At 43.7% G+C, this 12,792-nt stretch overlaps 1 protein-coding gene and 2 non-coding genes across 4 annotated transcripts; 1 reads left to right on the top strand and 2 right to left on the bottom strand.

The window, feature by feature from the left end:
• The first annotated feature begins 34 nt into the window (after window positions 1-34).
• On the top strand, window positions 35-197 carry LOC128761384 (U1 spliceosomal RNA). The gene has a single exon (XR_008415041.1). It is a non-coding gene; the product is annotated as a U1 spliceosomal RNA (small nuclear RNA).
• A 301-nt stretch (window positions 198-498) lies between these two features.
• Window positions 499-662, bottom strand: LOC128761604 (U1 spliceosomal RNA). Its single transcript, XR_008415256.1, has one exon. It is a non-coding gene; the product is annotated as a U1 spliceosomal RNA (small nuclear RNA).
• Window positions 663-1,592: 930 nt separating this feature from the next.
• Window positions 1,593-12,587, bottom strand: znf831 (zinc finger protein 831). Of its 2 annotated transcripts, XM_053869310.1 has the most exons (4): window positions 12,401-12,587; window positions 6,445-10,159; window positions 4,880-5,130; window positions 1,593-2,466 (listed from the first exon to the last, which is right to left on the bottom strand). In XM_053869310.1, the coding sequence occupies exons 2-4, from the start codon at window positions 10,115-10,117 to the stop codon at window positions 1,771-1,773; spliced, it is 4,620 nt and encodes a 1,539-aa protein (XP_053725285.1). In that variant the 5' UTR covers window positions 10,118-10,159; window positions 12,401-12,587; the 3' UTR covers window positions 1,593-1,770. The 2 variants fall into 2 exon arrangements, with proteins under 2 accessions (XP_053725285.1, XP_053725286.1); XM_053869311.1 differs by lacking the exons at window positions 1,593-2,466; window positions 4,880-5,130 and adding an exon at window positions 5,264-5,439.
• Window positions 12,588-12,792: the final 205 nt, after the last annotated feature.

The following is a 12,792-nucleotide window of genomic DNA, read 5'->3' as shown; positions in this document are numbered from 1 at the left end:
GGGCAGACTAGTGTGTCGCGGAGCTGGGCAACTCATACTTACCTGGCAGGGGAGACACCATGATCAAGAAGGTGGTTCACCCAAGGCGAGGCTAGGCCATTGCACTCTGGGCCATGCTGACCTTTGCGAATTCCCCAAATGTGGGAATCTCGACTGCATAATTTCTGGTAGTGGGGACTGCGTTCGCGCTCTCCCTTGATATTCTGTCATAAGGCAAACCAATCAACCAATAAAAACCCAACTAAACACCCACTAAACAATCCCAGACTAAAGGGGGGGCACTCTGAGAGTCGACGAGCCGTGCACTCCCAGCTCCCTCGAGAAGCGATAACCCCGCAGTGGCCGGGCCCGGAATAGTGGTGGAAAAAGGCAAAGAGGGGTCACTGAGGGAGGCCACGGCTCGTCGACTCTCAGAGTGCCCCCCTTTAGTCTGGGATTGTTTAGTGGGTGTTTAGTTGGGTTTTTATTGGTTGATTGGTTTGCCTTATGACAGAACGTTAAGGGAGAGCGCGGACGCAGTTCCCACTACCAGAAATTATGCAGTCGAGATTCCCACATTTGGGGAATTCGCAAAGGTCAGCATGGCCCGGAGTGCAATGGCCTCACTTGTCCTTGGGTGAACCACCTTCTTGACCATGGTGTCTCCCCTGCCAGGTATATGTGAGTTGCCCAGCTCCGCGACACACTAGTCTACCCACACGCAGTAATTCGTGGTTCGATGGCCGAGTGCAAGTGAACGGCCGTCCTCGGCAAAGTCCAAGGACGGCCGTTCTTGGAATTTTAAGGCAGATCTGTGATATACCTGGCATTACCATTCTTTATGTGTTGAAGGCTATGACGCTGTTTAATTTCCATCTTTGGTATTCTGAAAATATTCATTTTTTCCTTCCCCTGTTTTGTTTGGACTGTTTTGAGTCCCTGCAGACTTGTGATTGATGCAGGAAATGCAGAGCGTGTCTACACACAAACTTTAAGACACTGAACAACTCCCAGTGTTGTTTTTGCTCCTTTGGTTGAAGGCCACTGCCTAGATGGGGCCCGTACCCGGAGCTGCCGTTCGGCACGGCACGGTGGTCGGCGTCTGTCAGGGCGGTATTCCAGCATGTCTGGTGTTCTGTCGTGGCACTCCACATCCAACGGGGGCTGCCATCTGGGAGCCGGACGATGAACTCCTCGCCTCTGGCGCCTGGTCCTTGTGACCCGCATCCAGCCACGTCAAACCTCTGTCTGTAAACCAAGACCGCCATCTAGTGTCCTCTGAAAATGACTACACTCCCTGCAACTCTGCAATACTTCATTGATACTTCATCTTCCTCTCACTAATAAGTCAGACAATTATCTGCGTGAACATTTCTGAACAACTGAAGAACTTGCAGTCAGTAGGTATATGGCACTTGGATGGAGTACTTCGACTGGACTGGAGCCTGATAGCAACTTGACATTTTGTGAACAAGGGAGGACACATAATGCAAAAATCAACACCCTTTAATTACTGCATCAGTGTAGCACAGCTCTAGCACAAGCATGTCACTGAAAAGTTTCTTTGACTTTGGCTGGTTTCCAGTACAAATGCAAAATAATCTGAAAAAAAAAACAAAACAAAAAAAAAAAACAAAAAAAAAAACACGGTGTTCAAATCCCAGTGGGCACTTGCTTTTCTTCTTTCACTTTGTAATGCTAAGGACCAGGTGAGTAGTTGCATATCTACGGTGGCACATGAGCCCATGTGCTCCTGGCCTGCCTGGATTTGGGATGGTCACAGAATTCTCCCTACAGCTCTATAATGAGCTTCCCCTCCTCGTCACTGCTGCTGGTATCCTCCGTGTAGTCGGGGCAGGCCTGCACTGGCCGGACTGTGCTGCTGGGACCCACCTGGTAACTGTGAAAATGAGCGGCCAGCAGAAAAGAGTGACATGGGTTGGCGGCCTCACTTTTTCTACTGTAACCCTCTTGATATGTGGACTGAGTAGCTGCAGGTATGCTGGAATGGTGTTGTGAGTATGCTGGCTGTGATGGTGCAACTGTATTATGACAAGCTGCAGCGTTACCCCCCGCAGGTGCACCTCTCTTTGAATCGGGCTGGACCAGTTGGTGGTCCGGTTGAGTCACATCATGGATGCGAGTGGGTTCTGTGAGGGAACTAGCACATGTCTCTATTGAGTGATCTGGGACGATGACGGCGTCATCTATTATTCTCTCACAAATGAGTGTTTGCTGATGATGGGCGTCGACATCCTTCAAGTGTCCGGAGAAATGCGAGTGGTTCATTTTTACTTCAGTCTGTGGGGAATTGGACAGCCATGTTTCTGTGCTGCTGGAACATAAATGTAGGTTATTTGACAAGCACGTCACTCGCTCTGTGCTCAGTGGGGGGCATTTAGACATTCCAGACTTGGTCGGGGAAAGATGAGGGTCAGATAGCCATATGTTTTTAGGGGGTTCTGCCTTGGCCTTTCTGTCTTCTCCCTGTTAAAAAAATAGAAGAACATTACCATAATACCATGATCATGATAAAATGCTCATGCAGTCACTGTTTCTCATTGTCACCTTTCCACATTGCTTAAATACCATAGATATCGAGGTGTCCTTCAAAGTATATTTAAACTCAGTCCGTCAGTCGCATTTTTATGTCATATCTGCTAATGGTCTCCTGACAAAGAATTTGAGTTCTAGGATATTAAAAAATTGTAGTGCATGACTAATCAATTGAATACAGTAAGAAGAGAAGATTTGAAATCCAATTTTTTGTTGTTGAACTGTGCTTCATAAATGAAATCCAAAAGTAAAGATCGAGCACATCCGCAAACCAGTTAGGCCAGGTGCATTATTCAAAAATGTAAAACAAATACAGCAATGCAGTTAAATAAATAAAATAAAGCTGTCTTCAAAAATGTCAAACATACAGCAATACGGTTAAATAAATAAAATAAAGCTGTCTTCAAAAATGTAAAACATACAGCAATACGGTTAAATAAATAAAATAAAGCTGTCTTAAAAAATGTAAAACATAGAGCAATACAGTTAAATCAATAAAATAAGGCTGTTTTCAAAAATGTAATGCAAATACAGTGATTCAGTTAAATAAATAACATTCTGAAATAAAATAAGGCTGTCTCAAATAGGCACTTGAGCTCAATATAGCAATTGAAAAATGAATAATAGAAGTATAACACGCCTCTAAATGAGGCAAAATGAAGAACCCTTGATACTCATAATAAATTGTGTTAAATTTTTTAACGTGTTAAATTGTGGCGTAATTAATTAATCGAATTAACGTGTTAAAATGACAGCACTAATTTAAACTTCTTATCACTCTGAAGGGACATTCAGGTCAAGTACACTTACATTTGACCCCAGCAGATGTCACTGGCAGCACAAATAAACTGTGCTCCCACTGTCGCGAATGTTCTTAAAACAGATGAAATCAGATCTTGAGCTCCACGTGTAAAGGATAAGGATGAAAATCACATGTGCACTGTGCTGTCTATACATTGTTGGGGGGGGTAAAAATGTGAATAACGGTCTGTTTATGTGCGAGTGGTAATGTGGGATTTGAGGTACGGTATGTTTGAGGGGAATCATATGAGCAGCATTTTGCTGTTTGTCAAAACTATCTGGGCAGACAGTTGAAAGCCTTATTAATATTCACGTGCCAGTTGAGCAAATAACTCCAGATTTGAACAGCTAGTTTTATGAACTCAGCTGAAATTTACTCATTTGATGACGATGAAAAGCAGAGGCAAAGTTCACGTCCAGCAGCCACCGGTCCTTTCTTTGAAGATTTTTACTTTTTATGTGTCTTTTGTTCCATGCGTGTCATCTTGTTCTTTGGGAATTTTATGTTAAAAATGTCATAAAAAATGTCTGTTGTATTTTCCCGTCACAGTGTTTTTGTCTCAATTCTCGACTCTGCATGATTTACCGGTTGATCGAGTCCTTTCACCTGTGGTCACTAGCTCTGGTGAGACCAATGACCAAAACAACAAGACAGCAGATAGAAGCCAAAACATCTGACTTTCCTTTAGATATAGTGCTGCAGAGAGCTCTGTCATAGGAAGGAGAACGAAGGCCAGGTGAGGTGGCTTTCTGTACCTCCATACGGGTGTTTTCAGAGTACATGACACCCATTCACATGGACCAGTAGCCTCCTCCTGTGTCTACTGGTTTGTACAAAATTCTGTAAGGATGCCCTTTCATGAGTCTTTGGTTGGGATTAGGATCAGGATGGGAGGTGTCCAAAGCTGCCTGGCTGACATTCAAGCCATGTACACCTACTGATAGGAAATTCATCACTCATCAGTAGTTACATATGCTTCCTGATTTTGCCAACAGCATCAGTCAGGGTGACCAAAAATGTTTTTGATACATGATCATAAATGGCCAGATGCCGCCAATACAGCAAAGTATGTTGTATGATATTCCTGAGCCAATTTATCAAGGAAAAAACCTTGTGTTTTGCAACCCATAATTCCTGCAGCTAAATTAAACGTATCCCTCTCTTATTGAATAGTGTGATCTGTACTACAAAAAAGAAAAAGCCCATTCAACGTTGTGTCCATATATCACGCCCCAAGGGAGATACTCTCAGTATGGGCTAGTGTAAACTGTAATGAACTTGGTGTGGGAACACCTTGCCGCAGAAGAGCAGAGGGAAGGCAGATCTGGGCCTCTTTGCTACTGCCATCGCAACCTGACCTTGGATAAGCAGCTGGTTGAATGTGACCCACTTGAACGTGAAGTATATACTGCATCACAAATATGTAAGTGTGATATGCACTACTACTATTGACAATGGACTTTGACGTCAACATTGGGGGTTTGTAAATCTTAATTGTTCTCATGGGTCTGCGCTTCAATTTTACCTAAAGATGGAACTCACCCTTGCTTCTGTTGGAACAATGTGTGTACCACTGGTTTTGGCCACTTCTGATCGCCCGTCCAAGCGCTCTTCTCCACTACTCTTCGCTCCTGTAATGCTCCCTTCGGCCTCAGCAGGCTCTCCTCTCAACTCTTGCCTCCGCTGTGGCCTCGTGTCTGCACCATCTGGCCGTCCAGGGATCTCTGCACTGCCCTTTGCCTGATGCTGCTTCTGAGTGGAGCCTGGGACCACTGCGGCAGAGTCCAGAAGCCCTACGAGAAGGAAAAACAAATTTGGTTTTGTTTCAGACAGTGAATCTACAATATTATCAGTCAGTGGGAGGCTGAGGCTGAGACTGCAGGATGAATGTCAAAATGCTGAATAGAGTCTTAATGACCTGTGAAAACATTTAATGTGGGATGAAAGTATGAAATGAAGCAGTCGATACATACACAGCAGAGATCATTTTGGATCAAGTTTCTTGCAGGCATGAGGTCCATGGGTTGTGAAAGATTTGGGGCGTTGACTTTTTGGATTAAGATTTTCATCATAAAACATTTGTGTAGATTGACATACTGTACCTGTTGAGTAAATAAATAAATAAATAACTGCTTGTTTGTTCATTTCTCCAGTCAAGTATTCAAGTATTTGAACATAAATTCAGGAACTTATCTGGCTACTTACCTTCTCAGCTCTAAGAAGCCAGAGAATGAAGTTTAATGATCTCTCCTTGTGCATAACATATCGTAATGTAAGATGCAGTTTAACCAGGTTAAATAAATGGTGCCCCAAAAAAGTGAATATATTATGAGTATTGATCAGACACATCAACAGGTTAAGTCTAAGCCAAATATATGAGCAATTACTGCCACCTAGTGGTTAACCGTCATGACGGCAGCCAAATGCTCGAATACAACGGATAGGAAGTGAGCAAACATGTGGATCGAAAGACAAAAGCAAAATGAAAAATTGGTTTAATTATGAGTAAATTAATCAGTTCATTCATTTAGCAATTATTAGCGATTAGAGATTCGACTTATAATAAGAAATTACAAAATCTCTCGGTTTGGTCTCGGATTTTACAGCAGTCTTTTGAACACATTAATCCCCTATTCAGACCCTACATATCAATATTGTCTATCAAGGACAGTGCAGTTAGCTCCTTACATAGAAAACCCAAGTCTGGTGAGAGGAACCTTAATTAAGTATAAAGTTTAACAAAAAGAAGAGTTTTCAAATAAATATGACAAGGTCAGAAATGTTAACCGGACATTTGAATTATCCCAATGTTATAGTATCAGCACATTATTCCTTAAAAAGGTATAAAATAATCCAGATGTATGGTACATTTCAGTACTACATGCATGACAATTTGTCACCCGGGGAATGCTGTAAATTTAATCTTGGCAAAAAAACAAAGACAAAACACAAATGTTATGTCTCTTCTGATCAAATGGTGATGTTGTTGCTACGCATGCTTCTTTTGTTAGAAAATGTTACCATTTCATTCATCTTCCACTCTTTGCTTGTCAGTACACCATTGCTATATGGCTTGATTTAATGTTTGGATTATGCAGATACATTACCTAAATGAGGAACATGCACAGGCCTCAGGCCTCCAGGCACTTGGGCATCAAACGAAACCTTCCGGCTCAGTAAAGTGTCACATCCAGGTTTAATGTGTTTCAGCAAAGCCTCTGATGGAGCCTCTGGAATGCGGTGGGCGATCTCTCCTGTGTGGTCCTCGGAAGAGATTTTAGGCTGCTTTGTGAAAAGTTCAGTCAACTGCTTAGATTTCTGACTCGAGGCCGTCGGCTGGGTTCGGCAGAGACCCTGCGTTTCCTCTTCAACAGTTTTGTTCCCTCCTTGAATTTGGCCATCTCTGCACAAGCCTCCAGGGATTGTCTGTTTGCGTTGGGTTTCTGCAGATGTTATTTCGCTCTTGTTGCTGCTCTTGTTGACCATGCCCTGAGAAGGAGGTCTGATTATGAGCTGATGTTGACCAGGGAGAACTTGAGAGGCCAGTCCGCTCTGTCTCACTTCACCTGGCAATGTGCGCTCCTCTTTACAGTTCATTGGACGGTGGTCCTTTGAGATTTGGTTCCCATCTGACTTTGGACTTTGAATAGCAGCAGCGGTCGAGACAATGTGGCCTGCACGGCTCCATGTCTCCGAGCATGTGTTTGCATGGCTGTGTTTTTCTAGTTGACGCAGCACTTTTGGAAGCCCAGAAACCAGAGTGGAATTTTTCTGATCTTCCTGGTGAGGATTGTCTAGAGTCTGAGTTAATAAAGATTGGGGGTATGTTTTGGAGAATGACGCAGTTTCTTTTAGTGCCTTTTGATTGTCGGTCTTCTCAAACGTTTTTGTGTCGTTGTTAACCTGTCCAGAGCTCTGCGCTTTAGCTGGGGTGTCTTCCATTGAGGCTCTCTCTGTGCCGACTTCCTGACGCTCAATCTGGGGCTCGATGAGAGCCAGCTGCTCATCTGATATCAGCTGAAAGCATATATGGAGGTCCGCTGTGTGCACGTGAAACACTCTCTGATCCGCCGGTGGTGTCAAGTCAAAAGACGATGCAGGAGATGAAGAGGTTGTTGCAGGAGGAGGAGTTTGCAGTGGGAGATTCGTGAGTGAGGGCACTGTGGTCCCTCCAGCTGTGGTGGGAGGGGTTTTGACCACAGGTGAAGAGAGAGAACTCTGCACAGACGTGCTGCAAACTCCTGCTAGTGCATTGCTACGACAGGTTGTGGTAATTGTGTTTCCTGCGAAGGGTCTGTGTGACACAGCGAGAGTCGACGAGTGTCTCGACATCTCCGTGCGAGGAGACGCCTGGAACAAAACATTAGTTTCTAAGGTAACTGGGTGAACAAAGTTTGTATAGGCTGTCGAGGCAATGGTCTTATTAGAGAGCGGAGGTGTGTGAGCGGGACTTCGACTGAGGGTTTGTGGCGGTTCAGGAGCTGACCCGTGCTCTGTAGCGTTGGGTAACTTCAGCTGGTACTTTGGTAAGAAACTGCTGGTTTTGGCTGAGACTGGCATATAAGAGGCTGAAGAGGTGATTACAGACAAAGCACTCATTTTAGTCAGGGGAGAGGTCTCAGTCTCATCCTTCCTATGGCTGACATGCCTTAGATTTGAATCTTGTTTAGACCCATGGTCGCAGTAAGATGGAGTCAATGAACTGGATTCCATATCGAGTACTTTTTGATTGGTTCTTGGCTTCTTTCTGTCAGAGGGTATCTTGGATTCAGAGAGCTGAAAAGGGGCATCAGTGCTAGGTCCATTGTGATCAAACTTGTCTGTGTTGGCTCTCTGTGTAGCTGCAGGTTTAAATGTTGGCAGAGCTGACAGTGACAAGTTTTTCCGGAGTGACTCCCTGGGAGAAGAACAATGAAGATGCCCATCCTCTAAAGTTACATTCCCCCCTCTATTTATGTCTGTGGAGCAGACTGTTCTTCCACTGCTAGTAGGAACAGCTGAGCAGGTGGTTATTTCTTTACACCCTGCTGACAAACTCTTCTGTAATACCTGAGCTGCCTCTGTGGGCTTCCTACCTTTGACTACATTGCTATCTCCAGCAGCCCCAGTGGAGTAGAGCTTCCGAAATGTACCTCCTCCATACATGTACCACTTGTTGTAAGCAAACTTCTGTGATTTCTGCCTTCGAAATTTTCTGCCGCTCGGTTCTCCACACATGTTGGTGCTATCGCCGTCACAGCTAGCTGCCCTCTCCATAGATGAACCCAAAAAGAGTGCTTCTGTTGCAAGGTTGCAGTCGACGGCTGACTGCCGAACCAGGAGGCGGTGGGTGGACGACTGTTGGTTGACAGGTTTGGTAGTTAAGCCTGGTGGATTAAGATGGCCGGAGCTTTCCCTATGGAAGCCTGAAGCATTATCTGCCTGGGAAAACAAGGTTTGGTTGGATCCCTCCGGCTGCAGAAGGGCTACGCTGAAGGGGAGGGAGTTGCTGCGGGTTAAGGGTGCGTGCTCCGTGTTAGTTGAGGGCTGTGTAGGCACGGAACTGTACAATCCTGGATACTTGGGCCTTCTTATACCAACATTCTGAGACTTGCTTATCCTCATGTCAAAGTGAAACGAGTCCTTGTATGTGTACGGCATCGGTAGGTCAATGCTCCCCTGTTTTGACAGAGCGGTCTTGCGTGGCCGCACATTTTCCAGTTGTTTGTCCTCCACAACAGCAGAATTTTCTGATATCAGCTGAGAAATACGCTCTTCTAGTGTTCTTTGCTCTTTCTCCTTCATGTTGTCTTTGGGCTCTGGTCCACCTTCGCATTCCTCTGAGGTTATACGCTGTGGTCTGTCAGGACACTCTAGTGTGGATTCAATTAGAGACTCCATGCTGTGGTGTGGCATAACAGTGCAGGGGCTTGGGTTGTGGTCGCTGCTCTCACTAAAGCCAGAGTCTGTACTTTCATGACTTTGGGATTTTACCTTACAAGTTGTGGTTTCCCACTGCTTGGAGAAAAATGTGGCCTCTTGTCTCTGTAGGGTCAAGTGTCGACCTGCCATCAGGGAGGGCTTGTGACCCCTATCTTTGCCTGTAGCTGTTGACCTTTGTTCTGGACCTATCCTTTGAAGAAGTGGGCTCGACTCACTCTGTTCGCTGACCTCTGTTTGTGTCTTCAAAGAGTCCTGATCTATGATTCTGTCCTCCTCTAAGCTTCCTTGCTGCTTGATGGGATCATCAAGAGATGAACTTGAGGTACTGGTTTCTCTGGAGCTGGATATGCTATCCTGACTGCTCTGTCCGGATTCATATGATATGCGAGCGTGAGCTTGAGTCCGTTTATGTTTGTACAGGTTGCTCTGGGTTTTGAAAGAAACGCCACAGGTGGTGCAAGGATATGGCCGTTCCCCTGTGTGACAGCGCAGGTGTTTCTCCAGGACACTGGGCTTCATACAGTCTCTTCCACAGTGAGGACACACATGCTTCCCTGCAGACTTTGGTCTGGCAGAAGATGCTGGCACACTGTCGCTCCTCTGTGATTGTAGCCCACCGACAATATGCAGCGTGAGAAGTGGAAGCAGCTCCTTGGAGTAAAGCGAAGGGATGGAGTGTGTTTCTGGCCCCGGGACAATTGTAGGAGGCTGAAATAACAACTGCGGTGGAGGAGCTGGGACTGTGTGGATGTAAACAGCTGTCAGTGGAGCCTGGCCATCCATCCTCTTCTCTGTCTGTGCTGAGATGGAGCTGATGTGTGCTGGAGCAGTCACTGATATATGCTTGCCAGTCTCCATGGTAACGCTCTTGCTGTCGTGATGAGCAAGATCTCCAATTATCTGTAAGAAATGAACAGATATCAACAAAACTACGATTTAAACATTTGACCCCAACAAACAATACAAGCTCTATCTGTAAAAGGTTGTACTGGAAGCCTGGGTAGGGGACACACTGAAACAGCAAACAGGGTTCAATGGTAGTTGGCTAAATACACTACCATCACTGATCAGAAGGGAGATGTCACCACACTACCCCACCTCACTGCCTCAACACCCCTCTTTTGATCAACAGAAGCATGAGATGTAGGGCCATGCATGAAAGATATTAATGGCACAATGATAATTTTGTGTACGGATGATTGCACCCACACTTTTATACAGTTGGCAGTGAGTACACCCTCTTAGGCACACAGCTTCAACCCACCCACAGCATTCAGAGCGCTGACAAATGTAGCTGGTAATAACAAGGTACCTACAAAGGCATGTTATCTCATTGTCTTGTTGGGGTAAAACTCACATTTCATTACCTCTGCCAAAAAGAGGTCATGTGATCATGGGCCTAGATGAGATGTACAGATGTGCAGTTGAGTTCAGGGACACTTCTGTGTCCGTGCCAGTCATATAATAAAATAAATTGGAGTTTTGAATCTATATCAAATGTTAAAAGTCAAATCGATAGATGAAGATAACGGATTAATTCTTTCTCACTGTGGCCAAATCCGTATTGGAGGCACAACTGTATCTTTAATCGTGAAGGTATTCAGGTATTTATTCTGTCAATATTTTTCCCTGTGTCCCTGCTGAGTCTGATCTTATTTTCATCGTTACTTTTTGATCAGAACTAAAAAGCATAAAATGTACTCCACCGGTCACTCAGTCACTTTGAACACGCTCCTATTGAGGAATGAAGAGTGTTGTTGTAAAGTTTCAATGTGTTAAAGGGAACAAGTCTCTAGAATAATGACTGGGGTTCACTGCTGTTGATCAGTTTATATGTTACATCTCCCCCAACATCATGTATGTTGTTGAGTGGTGCTGCAGCACCCCCTACTCAACTCTTTTGTCTTCTTCTACTTCTCATTCTCTTCATTATGGGTTTATTGAAGTACCCATTCTTTCTCCTTGACTATATATAAATATATATATATATATATATATATATATATATATATATATATATATATATATATATATATATATATATATATATATATAATATATATATATAATATATATATATATATAATATATATAAAAATGACTTTTTTTAATCAAAAGTCATTTAATTAAAAATAAATTAAATGACTTTTGATTTTTTATATATATATATATATATAAAATCAAAAGTCATTTAATTTTTTTTTTTTTTTTTTACCTCCTCAGGAGAATGTCCTCATCTAGTTTGCTTGACAACTTCACTGAAGCAGTAAAACAATTTGTGATGGTTACCTGAGTAACAACACCAAAGAAAGTCCTTGGTCACCTGCACATCAGGGCTTTTTTGCAAATCCATTTCTGAATTACACATTTTAGCTTTGGTGGAATAATGTGGGTTGTGCTGCTCATTGTTGATCACTGCCAGCAGATGCGTTAGAATTTGAATATAAATGCATGCTTCCTGCATGAATTGAGTACAAGGATAACAGCGGGAGTTGTGGAATCTAAAACGATCAACTTGGATGAGCACTGGCCTGCTGATGCTAAATGACATTCCACCAGAGACTCAGAGTAGAGCAGCCTTTCCTCTTTCATTTCAAAGCACAACAAAGTCAGAAACCCTCGGTTTAAAATTGAGTTAAGTTTGGATTGAAATCCGTGTGATCTGGCAATAGATTAGGGGTTTAAACTGATGCAGTTTCCACGATGCATAATTCTATGTTCCAATTCGTTTTAAATGTATTTCAACTTTAAACACACATTTAAAGAATTCACGCAGTGACCCAGATCTCACTAGTTATGTCAAAACAATAACACTCCACAACTGCAGGGGGAAACCCTGGACAACATAGAAAGGAGCAAACCCATATTGCAAGTAAACAAAATCTTGCAATTACATTTCCGAGACAAAATGATATACTGCTGCAAAGAAGTGTCGAAAATTCCCTGCAGAGTCATTTCTAAGAGGCGTGCACATTCACTATCAAATCTTGAACCGTGGAAAGAAGAGGAGGAAGTTCTGTTTTTGCTGTGCATGGCAGAGCAACCTTTTGAAAGAGGAAATGTCTGATGGCTTCGTTGTGACAATACAAACAGCAACTCTTGATCAACTCTGACAGTAAAATGAAACAGAAAACTACTTGCCTCTGGCCTTGACTCATTCGACAGGTACTGTAATTCATCCCAGAAAGTCCCATAAACTGTACGTCCAAATCCTCCGCGAATTTGCCCTTTCCCTCTGTAATCCAGGTCAGATTATCATTGAATTGACTTTCTTTCACAGCTTCTCAGTCATGGACGATCATGAGGAAGCGGAACAAATGCAAATGAGAGAAGAGATGCACCATGAGCATGGAGAGGCAGAGAGAGAGAGAGAGAGAGAGAGAGAGAGGAGGAGAGCGATGGGCTGCGTGTGCATGCGAGTGCGTGGCTTTCAAACAAAGACTTCCGGAGAACACACTGAAAACACATTTCAGTAATCTGCAGTAGTCACACTAGCTAGAGGCTGTTAGCACCAAACCCAGCCGTTTTGTTCG

Source organism: Synchiropus splendidus, chromosome 6 (assembly GCF_027744825.2).
Source record: "Synchiropus splendidus isolate RoL2022-P1 chromosome 6, RoL_Sspl_1.0, whole genome shotgun sequence".
NCBI lineage: Eukaryota > Metazoa > Chordata > Actinopteri > Syngnathiformes > Callionymidae > Synchiropus > Synchiropus splendidus.
Note: the sequence above shows the minus strand (reverse complement) of the source record. Positions and strands in the feature narration are given on the sequence as shown.